The following is a 21,230-nucleotide window of genomic DNA, read 5'->3' on the forward strand; positions in this document are numbered from 1 at the left end:
TTGAACTTGAAGATTTGAAATCTAATTAATATTTTGGTGTGCGTTATTTGTGTGATAGACTCATTGGCAAAATGAGAACACTGGCCTAGTACCACCACCAGTTGGATATTATCGGAAGAAAACATTGGTAGGGGTCTCACAGAAGGATTTTCCTTCTAGTAGAAAAAAATTGTTGACATTTGTACTATTCTTTTTTTTCCCCCTGCCCTTTCTTTATCTAATTGCCTAAATCATAAAAGTTCATCTGTTGTCCTTTCAGGAAAGGAAGGCATTTTCTTTCTTTTTACTTATTTATTTAAAAATATTTTTTAGTTGTAGATGGACAAAATATCTTTATTTATTTCTATGTGGTGCTGAGGATCAAACCTAGTGCCTCACACGAGCGAGGCAGATGCTCTAACACTGAGCTATTGCCAAACCCAGAGGCATTTTTTAAATTGCTTTTTTGTTGTCAAGACATTTCAGCTAAGTTCTTTACTTTCATTAGACTCCCTTGAAAGCATTTGCCAGCATCTTTGGCAGAAAGACCCACAGTCAATAATTCTTGCTTTGATGTGGCTGTTAAACACTGGGATTAGTGATTTCATATTAATGGTAGGAATATTTATGATTTAACAAAGTGTTTTAACTTTGAAAAGGTGATAATGTGGGACAATGATTGTATTGGGGAACTCATATGATTTGATTAAATTCCTTCTTATTTTTTACTTTTGCATAGTATATATTGCTGTATGTTCAGATTTCCTATGGTATATAAAAGAGATTAAATCCTACATATGGAAAAAAAACCTTTTTACACTTGAGGAAAAAAAGCATAAAAGAGACAAGCTAGGTAATAAGATCAACTTTTATTGAGTTTTATACCTTGCACAATTTTTAATCCAATGTGATTTTTTTGAATGCTAAGAAAACAGACTTCCAATAGAAGAATAATATGGGAAGATGTGCTGAGCCCTGGTGTGATATAGTGGCTTTGGCCTCTAAAAGAATGATTTAGCATATTTACCTCCTTAGATACTTTTCAGAAAAATTCAAATATTAATTGAGAGAGGATCTAACATTTAAAGTTTTGAAAAAAAGAATCCTTATTTCAACTACAAATTCTTAATATAGTTTTGCAAATTTAGATTTGAATGACATTGATTTCCTTAATATTTTCTAAATATAAGGTTGAAAAGGTCTAGAGAATAAAAAGAAAACTACCACCAAAGTAATGAAAGAGTATAGCATATTTCAAATAGATAAGAAACTTCTATGAAAGTAATATGTAAACTTTCTAGACCAAAGTGTTAATAGGTTCTTTCTCCTACTACTTGGTTTAATTGCATTTATACTGATTGCTTACTGATTTCTCATTCATAGTAATAGTATCCTGGGGACTGAATGAACCCCAGCTATCTTGATATATCAATTGAACAGTTATATATTTCTGGCTCTCTATTACTGCCTAATATACTGGATCTCATGTATTGTATTCCATATCCAGGTGACTTTCTATTTTCATATCTCTTTGTTAATTCCACATACTGCATTTTCCATTAATGATTCTAGCGTGAGATTTCCCAAATCCTGACTGACCATAATCATATGCACCACTACCATAACTGCCATGCCTCCAACCTATACCTGATCCATAGTGACGACTTTTACTGATAAATGAGGGAAAATAATTAACTTCAGAACTGTGATGATCACCACAAGATTCTACTCCTGAACGATGATCTGATTCAGGATGAATTGGAAAATGATCACCTTGATTTCCTGTATCATATTCTGATATTTCAGGAGAAGAATCAGACACCTGCTGATCATGCATCACTCTTTGATCATAGACAGACTCTCTAGGGCTATCAGTTGAATGGATGGGTACAGGCTCATGTGATGAAACAGATCTTCCACGGGCGGATGGGGATTGCCTGGCCAAGTCTTCGGAGTGCCCTTCACTGTCGCTGAACTGACTGACACTGGGTTCTCGGCGTCTGTCGCCCCAGGAGGTGGACTGGCCCTGCCCCGTGCCTTGGCGCCGGGAGCTGTCCGCCGAGTGCTCGCGGTGGGTTTCCTGTCCTGCCCTGGGGCCTGTTCTTGCGTGCCCGTGGGAAGATTCAGCCTGCCTGCGAGAGGAGCCTGTGCCTGAGTGCCTGGCGCTGTCCGCTGCCTGCTCGTGGCCGTGGGCTTGTCTGCTTGCACTGGTGGATCCTGACTGGCCGCGGGAAGACCCGGACCGTCCCTGGGAGGCCTGCTGGCGGTGATGGGACCCGGAGTGCCCGGTGCTGTCCCGTGCCTGCTCCTGGCGGGATCCCTGTCTTCCCCGTCTACTGCCGGACGCTGAGTGCCCCCGAGCAGTGGACTCACCCTGGTCGGACTCGGAGTGCCCAGAGGTGTCTCGGGCCTGCTCGTGGCGGGATCCCTGTGTTCGGCCGGAGCTGGTTCCGGTCCTTCCACGGGAGGAGTCGACGTGTCTGCCGGTGGACGCCTGCCTGTCCTGGGAGGCCCCGTGTCTGGAACTGTCCCGTGCTTGCTCCTGGCGGGAGCTCTGTGCTGCCCTGGCACCGGACTGGCCCTGTGTGCTGGCGGACCCGGACCGTTCTTGAGTGTCTACACGGTACAGGCGAGACCCGGAGTGCCTGGACCTCTCCCCGGACCGGCCAGTGGTGGATTCCTGGCGGTGGCCCTGTCGGGACCCAGACCGGCCGTGGCCTGCGTCGGACTGACTCTCTGAGTCTTGCGACTGGCCTTCGCTGTCACTGGCCTCGCTGTGTCCGTGGCCACTGGCCGCAGAGGAGGTTTGCTGGTGCCTGGAGCTGTCTGGCCGCTGCTGGTGACGGCTCCCCTGTCCTCCCCTGGAGCTGGGGGCTGACTGCCCGTGAGCTGAGTCCGACTGCGTGTGCCTAGCAGTCTGTCCCTGACGCGACCCGGTGTCCCTGGAGCTGTCTCGTGCGTGGCCCTGGGTAGATCCCTGGTGGGTCCTCGGCGTGGACCCGGACCTTCCGTGGGCCGATGGGGATTGCCTGGCCGAGTCCTCGGAGTGCCCTTCGCTGTCGCTGGCCTGACTGACGCTGTGTTCTCGGCGTCTGTCGCCCCGGGAGGTGGACTGGCCCTGCCCCGTGCCGTGGCGCTGGGAGCTGTCCGCCGAGTGCTCGCGGTGGGTTTCCTGTCCTGCCCTGGGGCCTGTTCTTGCGTGCCCGTGGGAAGATTCAGCCTGCCTGCGAGAGGAGCCTGTGCCTGAGTGCCTGGCGCTGTCCGCTGCCTGCTCGTGGCCGTGGGCTTGTCTGCTTGCACTGGTGGATCCTGACTGGCCGCGGGAAGACCCGGACCGTCCCTGGGAGGCCTGCTGGCGGTGATGGGACCCGGAGTGCCCGGTGCTGTCCCGTGCCTGCTCCTGGCGGGATCCCTGTCTTCCCCGTCTACTGCCGGACGCTGAGTGCCCCCGAGCAGTGGACTCACCCTGGTCGGACTCGGAGTGCCCAGAGGTGTCTCGGGCCTGCTCGTGGCGGGATCCCTGTGTTCGGCCGGAGCTGGTTCCGGTCCTTCCACGGGAGGAGTCGACGTGTCTGCCGGTGGACGCCTGCCTGTCCTGGGAGGCCCCGTGTCTGGAACTGTCCCGTGCTTGCTCCTGGCGGGAGCTCTGTGCTGCCCTGGCACCGGACTGGCCCTGTGTGCTGGCGGACCCGGACCGTTCTTGAGTGTCTACACGGTACAGGCGAGACCCGGAGTGCCTGGACCTCTCCCCGGACCGGCCAGTGGTGGATTCCTGGCGGTGGCCCTGTCGGGACCCAGACCGGCCGTGGCCTGCGTCGGACTGACTCTCTGAGTCTTGCGACTGGCCTTCGCTGTCACTGGCCTCGCTGTGTCCGTGGCCACTGGCCGCAGAGGAGGTTTGCTGGTGCCTGGAGCTGTCTGGCCGCTGCTGGTGACGGCTCCCCTGTCCTCCCCTGGAGCTGGGGGCTGAAAGCCCGTGAGCTGAGTCCGACTGCGTGTGCCTAGCAGTCTGTCCCTGACGCGACCCGGTGTCCCTGGAGCTGTCTCGTGCGTGGCCCTGGGTAGATCCCTGGTGGGTCCTCGGCGTGGACCCGGACCTTCCGTGGGCCGATGGGGATTGCCTGGCCGAGTCCTCGGAGTGCCCTTCGCTGTCGCTGGCCTGACTGACGCTGTGTTCTCGGCGTCTGTCGCCCCGGGAGGTGGACTGGCCCTGCCCCGTGCCGTGGCGCTGGGAGCTGTCCGCCGAGTGCTCGCGGTGGGTTTCCTGTCCTGCCCTGGGGCCTGTTCTTGCGTGCCCGTGGGAAGATTCAGCCTGCCTGCGAGAGGAGCCTGTGCCTGAGTGCCTGGCGCTGTCCGCTGCCTGCTCGTGGCCGTGGGCTTGTCTGCTTGCACTGGTGGATCCTGACTGGCCGCGGGAAGACCCGGACCGTCCCTGGGAGGCCTGCTGGCGGTGATGGGACCCGGAGTGCCCGGTGCTGTCCCGTGCCTGCTCCTGGCGGGATCCCTGTCTTCCCCGTCTACTGCCGGACGCTGAGTGCCCCCGAGCAGTGGACTCACCCTGGTCGGACTCGGAGTGCCCAGAGGTGTCTCGGGCCTGCTCGTGGCGGGATCCCTGTGTTCGGCCGGAGCTGGTTCCGGTCCTTCCACGGGAGGAGTCGACGTGTCTGCCGGTGGACGCCTGCCTGTCCTGGGAGGCCCCGTGTCTGGAACTGTCCCGTGCTTGCTCCTGGCGGGAGCTCTGTGCTGCCCTGGCACCGGACTGGCCCTGTGTGCTGGCGGACCCGGACCGTTCTTGAGTGTCTACACGGTACAGGCGAGACCCGGAGTGCCTGGACCTCTCCCCGGACCGGCCAGTGGTGGATTCCTGGCGGTGGCCCTGTCGGGACCCAGACCGGCCGTGGCCTGCGTCGGACTGACTCTCTGAGTCTTGCGACTGGCCTTCGCTGTCACTGGCCTCGCTGTGTCCGTGGCCACTGGCCGCAGAGGAGGTTTGCTGGTGCCTGGAGCTGTCTGGCCGCTGCTGGTGACGGCTCCCCTGTCCTCCCCTGGAGCTGGGGGCTGACTGCCCGTGAGCTGAGTCCGACTGCGTGTGCCTAGCAGTCTGTCCCTGACGCGACCCGGTGTCCCTGGAGCTGTCTCGTGCGTGGCCCTGGGTAGATCCCTGGTGGGTCCTCGGCGTGGACCCGGACCTTCCGTGGGCCGATGGGGATTGCCTGGCCGAGTCCTCGGAGTGCCCTTCGCTGTCGCTGGCCTGACTGACGCTGTGTTCTCGGCGTCTGTCGCCCCGGGAGGTGGACTGGCCCTGCCCCGTGCCGTGGCGCTGGGAGCTGTCCGCCGAGTGCTCGCGGTGGGTTTCCTGTCCTGCCCTGGGGCCTGTTCTTGCGTGCCCGTGGGAAGATTCAGCCTGCCTGCGAGAGGAGCCTGTGCCTGAGTGCCTGGCGCTGTCCGCTGCCTGCTCGTGGCCGTGGGCTTGTCTGCTTGCACTGGTGGATCCTGACTGGCCGCGGGAAGACCCGGACCGTCCCTGGGAGGCCTGCTGGCGGTGATGGGACCCGGAGTGCCCGGTGCTGTCCCGTGCCTGCTCCTGGCGGGATCCCTGTCTTCCCCGTCTACTGCCGGACGCTGAGTGCCCCCGAGCAGTGGACTCACCCTGGTCGGACTCGGAGTGCCCAGAGGTGTCTCGGGCCTGCTCGTGGCAGGATCCCTGTGTTCGGCCGGAGCTGGTTCCGGTCCTTCCACGGGAGGAGTCGACGTGTCTGCCGGTGGACGCCTGCCTGTCCTGGGAGGCCCCGTGTCTGGAACTGTCCCGTGCTTGCTCCTGGCGGGAGCTCTGTGCTGCCCTGGCACCGGACTGGCCCTGTGTGCTGGCGGACCCGGACCGTTCTTGAGTGTCTACACGGTACAGGCGAGACCCGGAGTGCCTGGACCTCTCCCCGGACCGGCCAGTGGTGGATTCCTGGCGGTGGCCCTGTCGGGACCCAGACCGGCCGTGGCCTGCGTCGGACTGACTCTCTGAGTCTTGCGACTGGCCTTCGCTGTCACTGGCCTCGCTGTGTCCGTGGCCACTGGCCGCAGAGGAGGTTTGCTGGTGCCTGGAGCTGTCTGGCCGCTGCTGGTGACGGCTCCCCTGTCCTCCCCTGGAGCTGGGGGCTGACTGCCCGTGAGCTGAGTCCGACTGCGTGTGCCTAGCAGTCTGTCCCTGACGCGACCCGGTGTCCCTGGAGCTGTCTCGTGCGTGGCCCTGGGTAGATCCCTGGTGGGTCCTCGGCGTGGACCCGGACCTTCCGTGGGCCGATGGGGATTGCCTGGCCGAGTCCTCGGAGTGCCCTTCGCTGTCGCTGGCCTGACTGACGCTGTGTTCTCGGCGTCTGTCGCCCCGGGAGGTGGACTGGCCCTGCCCCGTGCCGTGGCGCTGGGAGCTGTCCGCCGAGTGCTCGCGGTGGGTTTCCTGTCCTGCCCTGGGGCCTGTTCTTGCGTGCCCGTGGGAAGATTCAGCCTGCCTGCGAGAGGAGCCTGTGCCTGAGTGCCTGGCGCTGTCCGCTGCCTGCTCGTGGCCGTGGGCTTGTCTGCTTGCACTGGTGGATCCTGACTGGCCGCGGGAAGACCCGGACCGTCCCTGGGAGGCCTGCTGGCGGTGATGGGACCCGGAGTGCCCGGTGCTGTCCCGTGCCTGCTCCTGGCGGGATCCCTGTCTTCCCCGTCTACTGCCGGACGCTGAGTGCCCCCGAGCAGTGGACTCACCCTGGTCGGACTCGGAGTGCCCAGAGGTGTCTCGGGCCTGCTCGTGGCGGGATCCCTGTGTTCGGCCGGAGCTGGTTCCGGTCCTTCCACGGGAGGAGTCGACGTGTCTGCCGGTGGACGCCTGCCTGTCCTGGGAGGCCCCGTGTCTGGAACTGTCCCGTGCTTGCTCCTGGCGGGAGCTCTGTGCTGCCCTGGCACCGGACTGGCCCTGTGTGCTGGCGGACCCGGACCGTTCTTGAGTGTCTACACGGTACAGGCGAGACCCGGAGTGCCTGGACCTCTCCCCGGACCGGCCAGTGGTGGATTCCTGGCGGTGGCCCTGTCGGGACCCAGACCGGCCGTGGCCTGCGTCGGACTGACTCTCTGAGTCTTGCGACTGGCCTTCGCTGTCACTGGCCTCGCTGTGTCCGTGGCCACTGGCCGCAGAGGAGGTTTGCTGGTGCCTGGAGCTGTCTGGCCGCTGCTGGTGACGGCTCCCCTGTCCTCCCCTGGAGCTGGGGGCTGACTGCCCGTGAGCTGAGTCCGACTGCGTGTGCCTAGCAGTCTGTCCCTGACGCGACCCGGTGTCCCTGGAGCTGTCTCGTGCGTGGCCCTGGGTAGATCCCTGGTGGGTCCTCGGCGTGGACCCGGACCTTCCGTGGGCCGATGGGGATTGCCTGGCCGAGTCCTCGGAGTGCCCTTCGCTGTCGCTGGCCTGACTGACGCTGTGTTCTCGGCGTCTGTCGCCCCGGGAGGTGGACTGGCCCTGCCCCGTGCCGTGGCGCTGGGAGCTGTCCGCCGAGTGCTCGCGGTGGGTTTCCTGTCCTGCCCTGGGGCCTGTTCTTGCGTGCCCGTGGGAAGATTCAGCCTGCCTGCGAGAGGAGCCTGTGCCTGAGTGCCTGGCGCTGTCCGCTGCCTGCTCGTGGCCGTGGGCTTGTCTGCTTGCACTGGTGGATCCTGACTGGCCGCGGGAAGACCCGGACCGTCCCTGGGAGGCCTGCTGGCGGTGATGGGACCCGGAGTGCCCGGTGCTGTCCCGTGCCTGCTCCTGGCGGGATCCCTGTCTTCCCCGTCTACTGCCGGACGCTGAGTGCCCCCGAGCAGTGGACTCACCCTGGTCGGACTCGGAGTGCCCAGAGGTGTCTCGGGCCTGCTCGTGGCGGGATCCCTGTGTTCGGCCGGAGCTGGTTCCGGTCCTTCCACGGGAGGAGTCGACGTGTCTGCCGGTGGACGCCTGCCTGTCCTGGGAGGCCCCGTGTCTGGAACTGTCCCGTGCTTGCTCCTGGCGGGAGCTCTGTGCTGCCCTGGCACCGGACTGGCCCTGTGTGCTGGCGGACCCGGACCGTTCTTGAGTGTCTACACGGTACAGGCGAGACCCGGAGTGCCTGGACCTCTCCCCGGACCGGCCAGTGGTGGATTCCTGGCGGTGGCCCTGTCGGGACCCAGACCGGCCGTGGCCTGCGTCGGACTGACTCTCTGAGTCTTGCGACTGGCCTTCGCTGTCACTGGCCTCGCTGTGTCCGTGGCCACTGGCCGCAGAGGAGGTTTGCTGGTGCCTGGAGCTGTCTGGCCGCTGCTGGTGACGGCTCCCCTGTCCTCCCCTGGAGCTGGGGGCTGAAAGCCCGTGAGCTGAGTCCGACTGCGTGTGCCTAGCAGTCTGTCCCTGACGCGACCCGGTGTCCCTGGAGCTGTCTCGTGCGTGGCCCTGGGTAGATCCCTGGTGGGTCCTCGGCGTGGACCCGGACCTTCCGTGGGCCGATGGGGATTGCCTGGCCGAGTCCTCGGAGTGCCCTTCGCTGTCGCTGGCCTGACTGACGCTGTGTTCTCGGCGTCTGTCGCCCCGGGAGGTGGACTGGCCCTGCCCCGTGCCGTGGCGCTGGGAGCTGTCCGCCGAGTGCTCGCGGTGGGTTTCCTGTCCTGCCCTGGGGCCTGTTCTTGCGTGCCCGTGGGAAGATTCAGCCTGCCTGCGAGAGGAGCCTGTGCCTGAGTGCCTGGCGCTGTCCGCTGCCTGCTCGTGGCCGTGGGCTTGTCTGCTTGCACTGGTGGATCCTGACTGGCCGCGGGAAGACCCGGACCGTCCCTGGGAGGCCTGCTGGCGGTGATGGGACCCGGAGTGCCCGGTGCTGTCCCGTGCCTGCTCCTGGCGGGATCCCTGTCTTCCCCGTCTACTGCCGGACGCTGAGTGCCCCCGAGCAGTGGACTCACCCTGGTCGGACTCGGAGTGCCCAGAGGTGTCTCGGGCCTGCTCGTGGCGGGATCCCTGTGTTCGGCCGGAGCTGGTTCCGGTCCTTCCACGGGAGGAGTCGACGTGTCTGCCGGTGGACGCCTGCCTGTCCTGGGAGGCCCCGTGTCTGGAACTGTCCCGTGCTTGCTCCTGGCGGGAGCTCTGTGCTGCCCTGGCACCGGACTGGCCCTGTGTGCTGGCGGACCCGGACCGTTCTTGAGTGTCTACACGGTACAGGCGAGACCCGGAGTGCCTGGACCTCTCCCCGGACCGGCCAGTGGTGGATTCCTGGCGGTGGCCCTGTCGGGACCCAGACCGGCCGTGGCCTGCGTCGGACTGACTCTCTGAGTCTTGCGACTGGCCTTCGCTGTCACTGGCCTCGCTGTGTCCGTGGCCACTGGCCGCAGAGGAGGTTTGCTGGTGCCTGGAGCTGTCTGGCCGCTGCTGGTGACGGCTCCCCTGTCCTCCCCTGGAGCTGGGGGCTGACTGCCCGTGAGCTGAGTCCGACTGCGTGTGCCTAGCAGTCTGTCCCTGACGCGACCCGGTGTCCCTGGAGCTGTCTCGTGCGTGGCCCTGGGTAGATCCCTGGTGGGTCCTCGGCGTGGACCCGGACCTTCCGTGGGCCGATGGGGATTGCCTGGCCGAGTCCTCGGAGTGCCCTTCGCTGTCGCTGGCCTGACTGACGCTGTGTTCTCGGCGTCTGTCGCCCCGGGAGGTGGACTGGCCCTGCCCCGTGCCGTGGCGCTGGGAGCTGTCCGCCGAGTGCTCGCGGTGGGTTTCCTGTCCTGCCCTGGGGCCTGTTCTTGCGTGCCCGTGGGAAGATTCAGCCTGCCTGCGAGAGGAGCCTGTGCCTGAGTGCCTGGCGCTGTCCGCTGCCTGCTCGTGGCCGTGGGCTTGTCTGCTTGCACTGGTGGATCCTGACTGGCCGCGGGAAGACCCGGACCGTCCCTGGGAGGCCTGCTGGCGGTGATGGGACCCGGAGTGCCCGGTGCTGTCCCGTGCCTGCTCCTGGCGGGATCCCTGTCTTCCCCGTCTACTGCCGGACGCTGAGTGCCCCCGAGCAGTGGACTCACCCTGGTCGGACTCGGAGTGCCCAGAGGTGTCTCGGGCCTGCTCGTGGCGGGATCCCTGTGTTCGGCCGGAGCTGGTTCCGGTCCTTCCACGGGAGGAGTCGACGTGTCTGCCGGTGGACGCCTGCCTGTCCTGGGAGGCCCCGTGTCTGGAACTGTCCCGTGCTTGCTCCTGGCGGGAGCTCTGTGCTGCCCTGGCACCGGACTGGCCCTGTGTGCTGGCGGACCCGGACCGTTCTTGAGTGTCTACACGGTACAGGCGAGACCCGGAGTGCCTGGACCTCTCCCCGGACCGGCCAGTGGTGGATTCCTGGCGGTGGCCCTGTCGGGACCCAGACCGGCCGTGGCCTGCGTCGGACTGACTCTCTGAGTCTTGCGACTGGCCTTCGCTGTCACTGGCCTCGCTGTGTCCGTGGCCACTGGCCGCAGAGGAGGTTTGCTGGTGCCTGGAGCTGTCTGGCCGCTGCTGGTGACGGCTCCCCTGTCCTCCCCTGGAGCTGGGGGCTGAAAGCCCGTGAGCTGAGTCCGACTGCGTGTGCCTAGCAGTCTGTCCCTGACGCGACCCGGTGTCCCTGGAGCTGTCTCGTGCGTGGCCCTGGGTAGATCCCTGGTGGGTCCTCGGCGTGGACCCGGACCTTCCGTGGGCCGATGGGGATTGCCTGGCCGAGTCCTCGGAGTGCCCTTCGCTGTCGCTGGCCTGACTGACGCTGTGTTCTCGGCGTCTGTCGCCCCGGGAGGTGGACTGGCCCTGCCCCGTGCCGTGGCGCTGGGAGCTGTCCGCCGAGTGCTCGCGGTGGGTTTCCTGTCCTGCCCTGGGGCCTGTTCTTGCGTGCCCGTGGGAAGATTCAGCCTGCCTGCGAGAGGAGCCTGTGCCTGAGTGCCTGGCGCTGTCCGCTGCCTGCTCGTGGCCGTGGGCTTGTCTGCTTGCACTGGTGGATCCTGACTGGCCGCGGGAAGACCCGGACCGTCCCTGGGAGGCCTGCTGGCGGTGATGGGACCCGGAGTGCCCGGTGCTGTCCCGTGCCTGCTCCTGGCGGGATCCCTGTCTTCCCCGTCTACTGCCGGACGCTGAGTGCCCCCGAGCAGTGGACTCACCCTGGTCGGACTCGGAGTGCCCAGAGGTGTCTCGGGCCTGCTCGTGGCGGGATCCCTGTGTTCGGCCGGAGCTGGTTCCGGTCCTTCCACGGGAGGAGTCGACGTGTCTGCCGGTGGACGCCTGCCTGTCCTGGGAGGCCCCGTGTCTGGAACTGTCCCGTGCTTGCTCCTGGCGGGAGCTCTGTGCTGCCCTGGCACCGGACTGGCCCTGTGTGCTGGCGGACCCGGACCGTTCTTGAGTGTCTACACGGTACAGGCGAGACCCGGAGTGCCTGGACCTCTCCCCGGACCGGCCAGTGGTGGATTCCTGGCGGTGGCCCTGTCGGGACCCAGACCGGCCGTGGCCTGCGTCGGACTGACTCTCTGAGTCTTGCGACTGGCCTTCGCTGTCACTGGCCTCGCTGTGTCCGTGGCCACTGGCCGCAGAGGAGGTTTGCTGGTGCCTGGAGCTGTCTGGCTGCTGCTGGTGACGGCTCCCCTGTCCTCCCCTGGAGCTGGGGGCTGAAAGCCCGTGAGCTGAGTCCGACTGCGTGTGCCTAGCAGTCTGTCCCTGACGCGACCCGGTGTCCCTGGAGCTGTCTCGTGCGTGGCCCTGGGTAGATCCCTGGTGGGTCCTCGGCGTGGACCCGGACCTTCCGTGGGCCGATGGGGATTGCCTGGCCGAGTCCTCGGAGTGCCCTTCGCTGTCGCTGGCCTGACTGACGCTGTGTTCTCGGCGTCTGTCGCCCCGGGAGGTGGACTGGCCCTGCCCCGTGCCGTGGCGCTGGGAGCTGTCCGCCGAGTGCTCGCGGTGGGTTTCCTGTCCTGCCCTGGGGCCTGTTCTTGCGTGCCCGTGGGAAGATTCAGCCTGCCTGCGAGAGGAGCCTGTGCCTGAGTGCCTGGCGCTGTCCGCTGCCTGCTCGTGGCCGTGGGCTTGTCTGCTTGCACTGGTGGATCCTGACTGGCCGCGGGAAGACCCGGACCGTCCCTGGGAGGCCTGCTGGCGGTGATGGGACCCGGAGTGCCCGGTGCTGTCCCGTGCCTGCTCCTGGCGGGATCCCTGTCTTCCCCGTCTACTGCCGGACGCTGAGTGCCCCCGAGCAGTGGACTCACCCTGGTCGGACTCGGAGTGCCCAGAGGTGTCTCGGGCCTGCTCGTGGCGGGATCCCTGTGTTCGGCCGGAGCTGGTTCCGGTCCTTCCACGGGAGGAGTCGACGTGTCTGCCGGTGGACGCCTGCCTGTCCTGGGAGGCCCCGTGTCTGGAACTGTCCCGTGCTTGCTCCTGGCGGGAGCTCTGTGCTGCCCTGGCACCGGACTGGCCCTGTGTGCTGGCGGACCCGGACCGTTCTTGAGTGTCTACACGGTACAGGCGAGACCCGGAGTGCCTGGACCTCTCCCCGGACCGGCCAGTGGTGGATTCCTGGCGGTGGCCCTGTCGGGACCCAGACCGGCCGTGGCCTGCGTCGGACTGACTCTCTGAGTCTTGCGACTGGCCTTCGCTGTCACTGGCCTCGCTGTGTCCGTGGCCACTGGCCGCAGAGGAGGTTTGCTGGTGCCTGGAGCTGTCTGGCCGCTGCTGGTGACGGCTCCCCTGTCCTCCCCTGGAGCTGGGGGCTGACTGCCCGTGAGCTGAGTCCGACTGCGTGTGCCTAGCAGTCTGTCCCTGACGCGACCCGGTGTCCCTGGAGCTGTCTCGTGCGTGGCCCTGGGTAGATCCCTGGTGGGTCCTCGGCGTGGACCCGGACCTTCCGTGGGCCGATGGGGATTGCCTGGCCGAGTCCTCGGAGTGCCCTTCGCTGTCGCTGGCCTGACTGACGCTGTGTTCTCGGCGTCTGTCGCCCCGGGAGGTGGACTGGCCCTGCCCCGTGCCGTGGCGCCAGGAGCTGTCCGCTGAGTGCTCGTGGTGGGTTTCCTGTCCTGCCCTGGGGCCTGTTCTTGGGTGCCCGTGGGAAGATTCAGCCTGCCTGCGAGAGGAGCCTGTGCCTGAGTGCCTGGCGCTTTCCGTTGACTGCTCTTTGTCTTGTGTGTTTCGTATTTCTTTTGATTCCTGTCTTGTATTGTCAGGCCTATACTGTGCGTTTTCTTGAGTCTCCCTGTTCGTATGTCTGTCATGTCTAATGCTTTCTCTTGTATTCTTGTGTGCAGAACTTTGTTTTTCACTTGCATCCAATGTACTCTGTGTGTTTGATTCTTGAGAATATTTTTCTTTTTCACTGTCTTTACTCATAGTGTTTTCTCTTATCTGTCTGATTTCAGATGAGTTAGACCTCGTTTTGTTTTTTACGTTTGTAGCATGGTGTTTTTGTCGATGAGCTCTTTGTGTACGTTTTCTTGAGTCACTTCTTTCACGCTCTCCAGACCTCGTCCTGTGTTTGTTTTTCCCTTTTTCTGTTGTACCTTTGGATCTTGACTTTCTATCTGTTCTTGAATGCCTCGATGTTCTTTTTCTCTCAATTTCCCCATCTTCTTCTCCATCCTCTGTTTCATTTTCATCAAGATGACTATGGCTTTTTCCTTTTGAACTTGATTTTCGGTAATTTTGACTCTTTGTGGAGTCATAATATGCTTGAGCCAACTTGAATACCATCAGCAGAAATTCTGTGAAATCTATTTTTTCGTTGTGGTCTATATCTAGCATTTCCATGAAAACATCTGCCATGTCAGGGTCATCTGGATTCTGTATGGAGAAATGATAGAAGGAGATTATCATATTATTCCCATTGTCAGTTAAAGAAATCAGCATGCGTTTTCATTATGTGAACTCTTTTTAGGAAAAAATGAAACCATATGTCTAAGTTTTTTTGTGTGATGTTTTTACCTCATCCTGACTTAAGTAAAGTTTGTAGATACTGTGTTTTAGGTAAGTTTTAAAGAGTTAGTGTGAAAGAATTTAAAGTTTTGATGTGATAAATGCGTGTGTTTATTATTTAAGAGTCATGATTTTAAATAAAATTTCATGTTTTAAAATATACCCTATTATTAAACTTGATTTGGGAGGAACAATATATAGAGTAACTAATTGGCATTCATTTTTTAGAAGGAAACATGTATGTTTCTTTCACTTTCTGTGTCTGCATGTACATGCAGTTTACTTAAAGGTAAATGAAAAAAATTTCTACCTCTTTTGAAATAAGACTAACTCAGATTCACTTGCAAATTAAATGGTTCAAAAAAACATTCAGGACAATACTTCGTTAGATCATTGCTGAACATCAGGAAAGCTCTATTATGGTGCTATCACATAGCTCTTACTTTCAGAATTTGCTGAAACTCTGTTTCCAGAAGTTCCTTCAGCTCGTTTTTGCTCAGAGTTTCAGTTTCTTTATCTGTTTCTGAATATTTTTGGAATAGATCAATGATGGCAATGATGTTTTCCATGATGGTAGACATCTTTAGGCAGTATATGTGAACCTAGAAAGAAGAAATAAAAGTTTACTTATACTTCATTTTTTAAAAAATTGTTTTAATTATTATGGTGATTTTCCATATTTTAAACCTATAGCCCTTATGTAGTCTATCTTTGTAAACGAATGCTGACCATGAAATCTCTTTACCGTCCTTCTAGAATTTCATCTAGGTAGAATCAAGAAAAAATTTGACAGATTTCCTAAGACTGCTAATTTCTGGGACTTGAACCCATTTGCAACAGTAGTGTAGCTTCAAAGACCTTTTTATGCTCAAAGTAAGATAATCCCCTTGTTTTAATGGCTGTTGCTCATACAAGATTTAGAAAAACTCACTAGAGTATTTACTAGAATAATTAGCTGAAAATCAATTATCAGAAGCTGATTTTCACTTGATATGTTTGCATACACCTTTAATCCCAGCAGCGTGGAGGCTGAGGAAGATTGTAGGTTCAAAGGTAGCCACCAGCAACTTAGTTAGGCCCTTAGCAACTTAGCAAGACCCCATCTCAAAAATAAAAATGACTGGGGATGTGACTCGATGGTTGAGTGCCACTGGGCTCAAGTCCTGGTTACCCACCCCCAAAAGATGATTTTTATAAACAGTAAAGTTGCTGAGAAATGAAATTTGCCCGCTTTCAAGGCAAAAACTGAATATTCAATTTACCTTTTTTAAAAACATTTTGTAAAGTTTAAACTATTTTTAATTGGATAGTGTGACTTCAGTAGCTTTTTAATGTTAAAACAAATTTGGTTTTGATTTGTTTTTATTTTGCCATTTAAGAAATAACGTGCAGTTATATCATTGATGGTCAAAAAATTAATAAATGTCTCAATAAGTGTAAATAGACATTTATTTTAAGAAATAGTTACAATGAGTATATTAAAAACAGGTGAATCTAAAATAGTATAAAAAGCAATGTGAAAGACATGAATGTATATATAGTAATCAGAATTAAAGTAATTGTGGGCCTTGGATTCTTGGTAAGAGGAAATAGATATTGATCAGTTTTAACTGGTTAAATCAAATGTAAATTTTGGTAAGTTTGTTCACTACAAGAATAGAATTTAAATCTTCTAAACTATTTTAGAGGAGAAGAGGAAATAAAAGCTCCAGTAATTCAGTATAAGTCAGGAAAGAAGAAAAAGAAAAGAAAGAAGAAGAAAACATAAAAGAAGCATGATTAATATAAAGTATGAAATAAATTAGTAGAATTATATATACTGTTATTATTAATTTTAATGTATGTAAAGAAGACCAGATCTTGGCTTTGTGGAAGATTATAAAGACTGAATTTTTAAAATACAGTTATGTGCCTTGTAAAATTTAATATTTTTTTTAGCCCTTCTTATTTATGATGGTATTTAAGACCTTGAACTTTAATTGGACCATATCCAAAAATCATTACAATACAGACATTACACAGATTGTTTCAGAGAAATTAAAAAGAGGAAGCATTAATTTCTCAATTCATTAATAATCTCAGAACCATATTAAAAGAAATGAAATTTTCAGTATATTTTTTCCCAAAAATATAGGTACAATAATCTGAAAGGAAATAATAGTAAGCATCATTCGATGTTTTATTAGAGGAATTTGCAACATTCCTAAGTAAGTTTTATTTCAAAAAATTCAAGTTTGATTTAATATTGGAAAACCAATCAACTACAGAGCTAAAGTAATGGGGAAATTATATAAACCTCTCGAGATTTAAAAATAAATAAATAAACCTTTAAATTCAACATTAATTCTGATTTATAAACAAAACACATCAATTATGTCTGAAAATGTTATAGCAAAAATCATATTTAATGGTGAAATGTAGAAAATTTCACCTCCAGGTTTGAGAATGAGACTTAATAAATCTGCTTTCATCCTGTTCAGCTCTGGGATAAAGGTCCTAGCCATAGCAATAAAGAAAAGCAATTAAAAAGAGAGTAATTAGAAAAGAAGTAATAAAACTGTCCTTAATTACAGAATGATATTTTTGTATGTGGAAAATCCAAAAGAATGTACAGCTAAACTCCTAGAATAAGTAAAATTATCAGTGTTACTGACTATAAGATAAATATACAAAGACCAATTATACTTCTACATAAAAGCAAAACAGTGAAATAAGAAAGGATATTATTTATAAAAAATAGAAAATTTTAGAAATCTAATGAAAGATCTGTACACAGATGATGAATATAGAAGAATAGACCTTATTTGTGGATTAAAAGCTTCAATATTGTTAAAATATCAGATCTCCTGAAATTTATTTACAGAGGCAATAAAATTACATTCAAAATCCTGAAGTTTTTAAAAGTAAAGATTGATAAGATGATTTCTAAAATTGATATGAAAATGAAGAGAACTAAGATTAGATATAACAATCTTGGAAAAGTTGAAGGATATACCAGATAGTAATGTGTATTATAAAGGGAGACAATATGGCATTGGTCCATGGCTAAACAAAAGGAACAATGTAAGTTAATTGTTCAAAATCAGACCTGTATCACTCTGGGCTTTTGTTTTATGACACAGATGGTGGTTCAGTCAGTAGAGAAAGTGTAACTTCTGAGTAGATTGTTCTGGGTTAAGAGAATTTCCATATGGAATAAAAATAAATCTTACATAAAAGATATAGATTACCTTCAAGACCTCAGGGTAGGTAAATACTTCTTAAATAGAACTCAACGTACTATTCATAAAATGATTAGAAAGTTGGACTGCATTAAAAGTAGGATTGTCTTTTCATTTAAAAATTACCTTTAAAGGAGAGAAGGACAAGCCATAGAGTGGAAGACATAAATAACACATAGAACCAATAAAGTGCTTTGTCTTGAATATAAAAATAACTCCTATAAATAAATAAATAAATACAGATAGCCAACAGAAAATTGGGTCTCTGCCACAGGAACTTTACAGAAAAGAATATCCAAGTGGCCAATACATATATAAAAGTTTTCAGCCTTGTTAATCACTAGGGAGATACAAATTGAAATTATACTGTGGAACTACAGTATACCCACCAAAATGACTAAAACAATAAAAAAGGAAACTTGGCATCAGCAAATATTAGGATGTGGAGAACTGAGGTCTTTTATTTTCAGCTAAAGAGAGTATAAACTGGAAGAAACATTTTGAAAATTTTCTTGGTAATATCTGAGAACCAACAGTTACTTCTATCATATTCCCCCCCCCAAATACATGTAACTAAAAGTTTCACACAAAATGCTTATAGCTCTGTTATTTATAATACCTCTTCAAATAGAAACAACCCAAATAATTATCATTAGAAAAATGATAAATTTAGTTGTGGTATTTTCATGTAACATAATAGAGGTGGGACTAGGATGATAGTGGTGAAGGAGACAAATGGAAGTGGACTTGACATGTTGCTTAAGCAAAGCTTACTGGACATGGTAATGAATCAGTGTGGTGTAAAGACAGGGTATCAAAGATAAGTTAAAAGTTTTTGCATTCTACAAACATATTTCTCATGATTTTTTATTATTTCCATTTCTCACCTAAATCACTGTAGTCACTTTTGCATTCCTATAACCCTGTTTTCCACATAGCAATTTAGTGATCTTTTAGAAACATTACATTATTTTACTCATCCTGATTAATACTCTCTAGTGACTTTTCATGTATTTAAAATAATGTACAGTGGCTGGGGTTGTAGCTCAGTGGTAGAGCACTTGCCTAGCACGTGTGAGATACTGGGTTCAATCCTCAGCACCACATAGAAATAAATAAATAAAATAAAGGTATTGTGTCCATCTGCAACTAAAAATATTTTTTAAAATAAAATAATATATCCACTCTATTATGCCCACCGCCTTAATTTGGTACTGGGGTTTGAACCAAGGATGCTTAAGCACTGAGTCGAATGCTTAGCCATTTTTATTTTTTTGAGACAGGGTCTCGATAAGTTTCTGAGGCTAGCCTTGAATTTATGGTCATCCTGCCTACCTCTGGAGTTGCTAAGATAATAGGCATGTACCACCACACCTGGCTATTATGCCCCTTTTTACTTGGCCTCTACCTGTTTAGCTCTCTGATATCATCACATACCACTATTCCCCTTTTAAAATTTGCTGTAGGCTCCTTTTCTAATTTGAAATAAGTTTTTGCTTTAGAATCTAGCCCTTTGCCTTGGTTAGTGTCTTTCATCTTTAAGATCTCAGCTCAATGGAGTATCATCTCATCCCAGTTAGAAAAAGTAATAACAAATGCTGGCAGGGATATAGAGAAAGGGGAACTCTTATACACTGTTTCTGGGAATGTTGGTATAGCTATTAGGGAAAACAGTATGGAGTATCCTCAAAAAACTAAAAATAGAACTACCATATAATCTAGCAGTCCCAATACTGAGTATATATTCCAAAGGTAATGGAATCAGTATGTCAAAGAGATATCTGCCTGCCCATGTTTATTGCAGCACTATTCATAGTAGATAGGCTGTGGAACCAAAGTAAGTATCCATTGATGGATAATGGATATGGAAAATATGGCATACATACACAATAGAGTATTAGTCATAAAAAATAATGAAGTCCTGTCATTTATGGCAACATGGATTGAGCCTCAAGGATATTCTAGTATGTGAAATAAGCCAGTCACAGAAATAAAAAGACCACATATTCTCACTTATATGTGGAAACTAAACATACAGTTAGATAGGAGGAATATTTATATTTTATAGCACAATAGGGTTACCATAGTTAACAATAATTTGCTTTATGTTTCAAAATAGCTAGAGAATGGTTTTGAATGTTCCCAACACAAAGAAATGATAAGTGTTTGAGGTGATAGGTATGCTAATTACTTTCATTTGATCATGACCCATTGTATATATGTATCAAAATATCATATCTACCCCCAAATATGTGCAATTATGTGCCAATTTAAAAAAAAAAAGAAACTTTATTCAATAGGCAAACAAAGTTAGTTTTCTAGAAAGGTCCTCCTTGGCCTTACAATTTAAAATACTCTCTTCCTCCTATTACTCTATCACTCTTTTATTTTCTTCATTGTTCTTGACATAATTTGAAATTATCTTATTTATTTATTGTTTACTGAATGTCTCCCCCTAATAAATGTAAGCCTCTCAGAGTAGGGAGTTTATATAATTCACTTCTGTAAAAACCAGTGCTAAGAGCAGCACTTGGCAAATACAAAAATAGATGATGTATATTTGTTATATGAATGTATAAGAGGACAGTCTAACAACACAAAGAGATCATTGAATGTCCCATGGAAAATGGATTTTTTCCCTCATTTTCTTTCTATATAGAAATAAACTTTTAGCGATAGTAACACCAAAGATAAAGGAAAAACCCCAAACACCAGTACTTTTTTTTTCCTCAGAGTACACATTCATCCAGATTTCCACTTTGGTTAACACTAAGTAGGCAAAGTTAAATTTATTCCCTCTTACCTGTTCACAAGAAGAGCAACTAGAATGCAGCTGAAGGAGCTTGCTGGGTACTGAAGTCTGGTTAATGGCCTTTTTATAGCAAGTCCATTCAGGGAGGAGCCACCCTCTGTGGGATGATCTGATTCATTCTTAACCAAACCCAGATCCACCCATATCTCCACCTCTATTTCTCCAGTGACATATGTTTACTTCCCAACATCCTCACGTACTCATCTGTACTTGTTTTAGCAAGCTTCAAATTTGGGTTTATATAAGCCCCATGTATTGGAGATTTTATGGAAGGGTCTGATTGTTTATTGCAGATTCTTTGTGTGCAAGACACATACCTACTTTTTTTTTTGTGATCCCTACTTTTACCTTGATAACTACCTGTTGATAAATGTACTTCTTGATCCTTGTCTTTATAAGGGTACACTACAAACTTTTTAAAACTGAAGTTCAATCTGTGATAGAAAAACATCACCAGTGCCTACCTCTCTTTTAATCTATGAATTCCATCTCTGGGTAATGAGAGAACTTACCACAAGATGAATGCTGATATTCTAGAAATTATGATGAGTGAAGAAGATAAGGCCAGTTTACTTTTGATTTTTTCAAAAGAGCAAGAATGTGAGTTCTTGTGTTAGAAGTAGTCATTAGGAAGAGCCTGAGTTTATTAGTCAAGAATTATTAGTCTAAGTTACCTTGTTTTTAATGTTATTACATTTGGGGTTCAGAGACATGTTCTTCTTTATACAGTTGGTTTTCTGATATTCCAGAATAACAGACTCCCCAGTCTCTCTCTCTCGATAATCCATACCATTATGTCGAACAGATTGCATCTCCACTTGGATGCCCCTTATTACTTTAGTCTACATTGGTCAAAACAATTTATTTTTGTGTTCCCTACTAGAAGTCAACATATTGATTAATAGCATCCCCATCCACTGAACATCTCAAATTAGACAAAGTCATTTTTCATTTCTTCCCTTCCTTTACTTCTCTGCCCATGTCATTTCTACCCAGACTTAAAATATTCTTTATGCAGCTTACTCTATCTTCAGTGCTGCAATTTTAGTTCTGGACCTCACTAGCTTTCAATTAGGTATTTGTAAAAAGTATCATAACTAGCCTTTTTCTTTATTAGTTTGCCAAATTCATCTTTAAATCTTAAAATGTCATTCCATTTGCTGGCTGAGTTCTAAACTTTTACTTGACATACAAGCCCCTTCACAATAGACATGAATCCATTTCTCTTACTACCAGACTATTATGGAAAATAATAGTAAAACTCAGTCTAGAAGGATCGATATTCTGTGGATAATCTTGTAGTGGTCCACTCTTCAAAAAT

The 21,230-nt window shown here is 51.6% G+C and overlaps 1 protein-coding gene across 1 annotated transcript; it reads right to left on the reverse strand.

The window, feature by feature from the left end:
* Window positions 1–1,513: 1,513 nt before the first annotated feature.
* Flg (filaggrin) lies at window positions 1,514–20,721 on the reverse strand. The gene is made up of 13 exons (XM_077109908.1): window positions 20,584–20,721; window positions 14,320–14,478; window positions 12,428–13,744; window positions 11,959–12,301; window positions 11,336–11,892; window positions 10,221–11,209; window positions 9,775–10,103; window positions 6,945–9,708; window positions 5,853–6,827; window positions 4,761–5,735; window positions 3,669–4,643; window positions 2,577–3,551; window positions 1,514–2,459 (listed from the first exon to the last, which is right to left on the reverse strand). Exons 1-13 carry the CDS (start codon window positions 20,719–20,721, stop codon window positions 1,514–1,516), a joined length of 11,442 nt encoding a protein of 3,813 aa, XP_076966023.1.
* Window positions 20,722–21,230: the final 509 nt, after the last annotated feature.

This window comes from Callospermophilus lateralis, chromosome 7 (genome assembly GCF_048772815.1).
Source record: "Callospermophilus lateralis isolate mCalLat2 chromosome 7, mCalLat2.hap1, whole genome shotgun sequence".
In the NCBI taxonomy this organism is placed as follows: Eukaryota; Metazoa; Chordata; class Mammalia; order Rodentia; family Sciuridae; genus Callospermophilus; species Callospermophilus lateralis.

Coding starts and splice junctions, on each gene's coding strand:
- Flg (XM_077109908.1), bottom strand. CDS start 20,721: ATGCAATCTGTTCGACATAATGGTATGGATTATCGAGAGAGAGAGACT. Junction 14,479..20,583: donor GTAATAACATTAAAAACAAG/GTAACTTAGACT, acceptor TCTTCTTTCTAG/GTTCACATATACTGCCTAAA. Junction 3,552..3,668: donor GACACTCAAGAACGGTCCGG/GTCCGCCAGCAC, acceptor GTCCACCGGCAG/ACACGTCGACTCCTCCCGTG.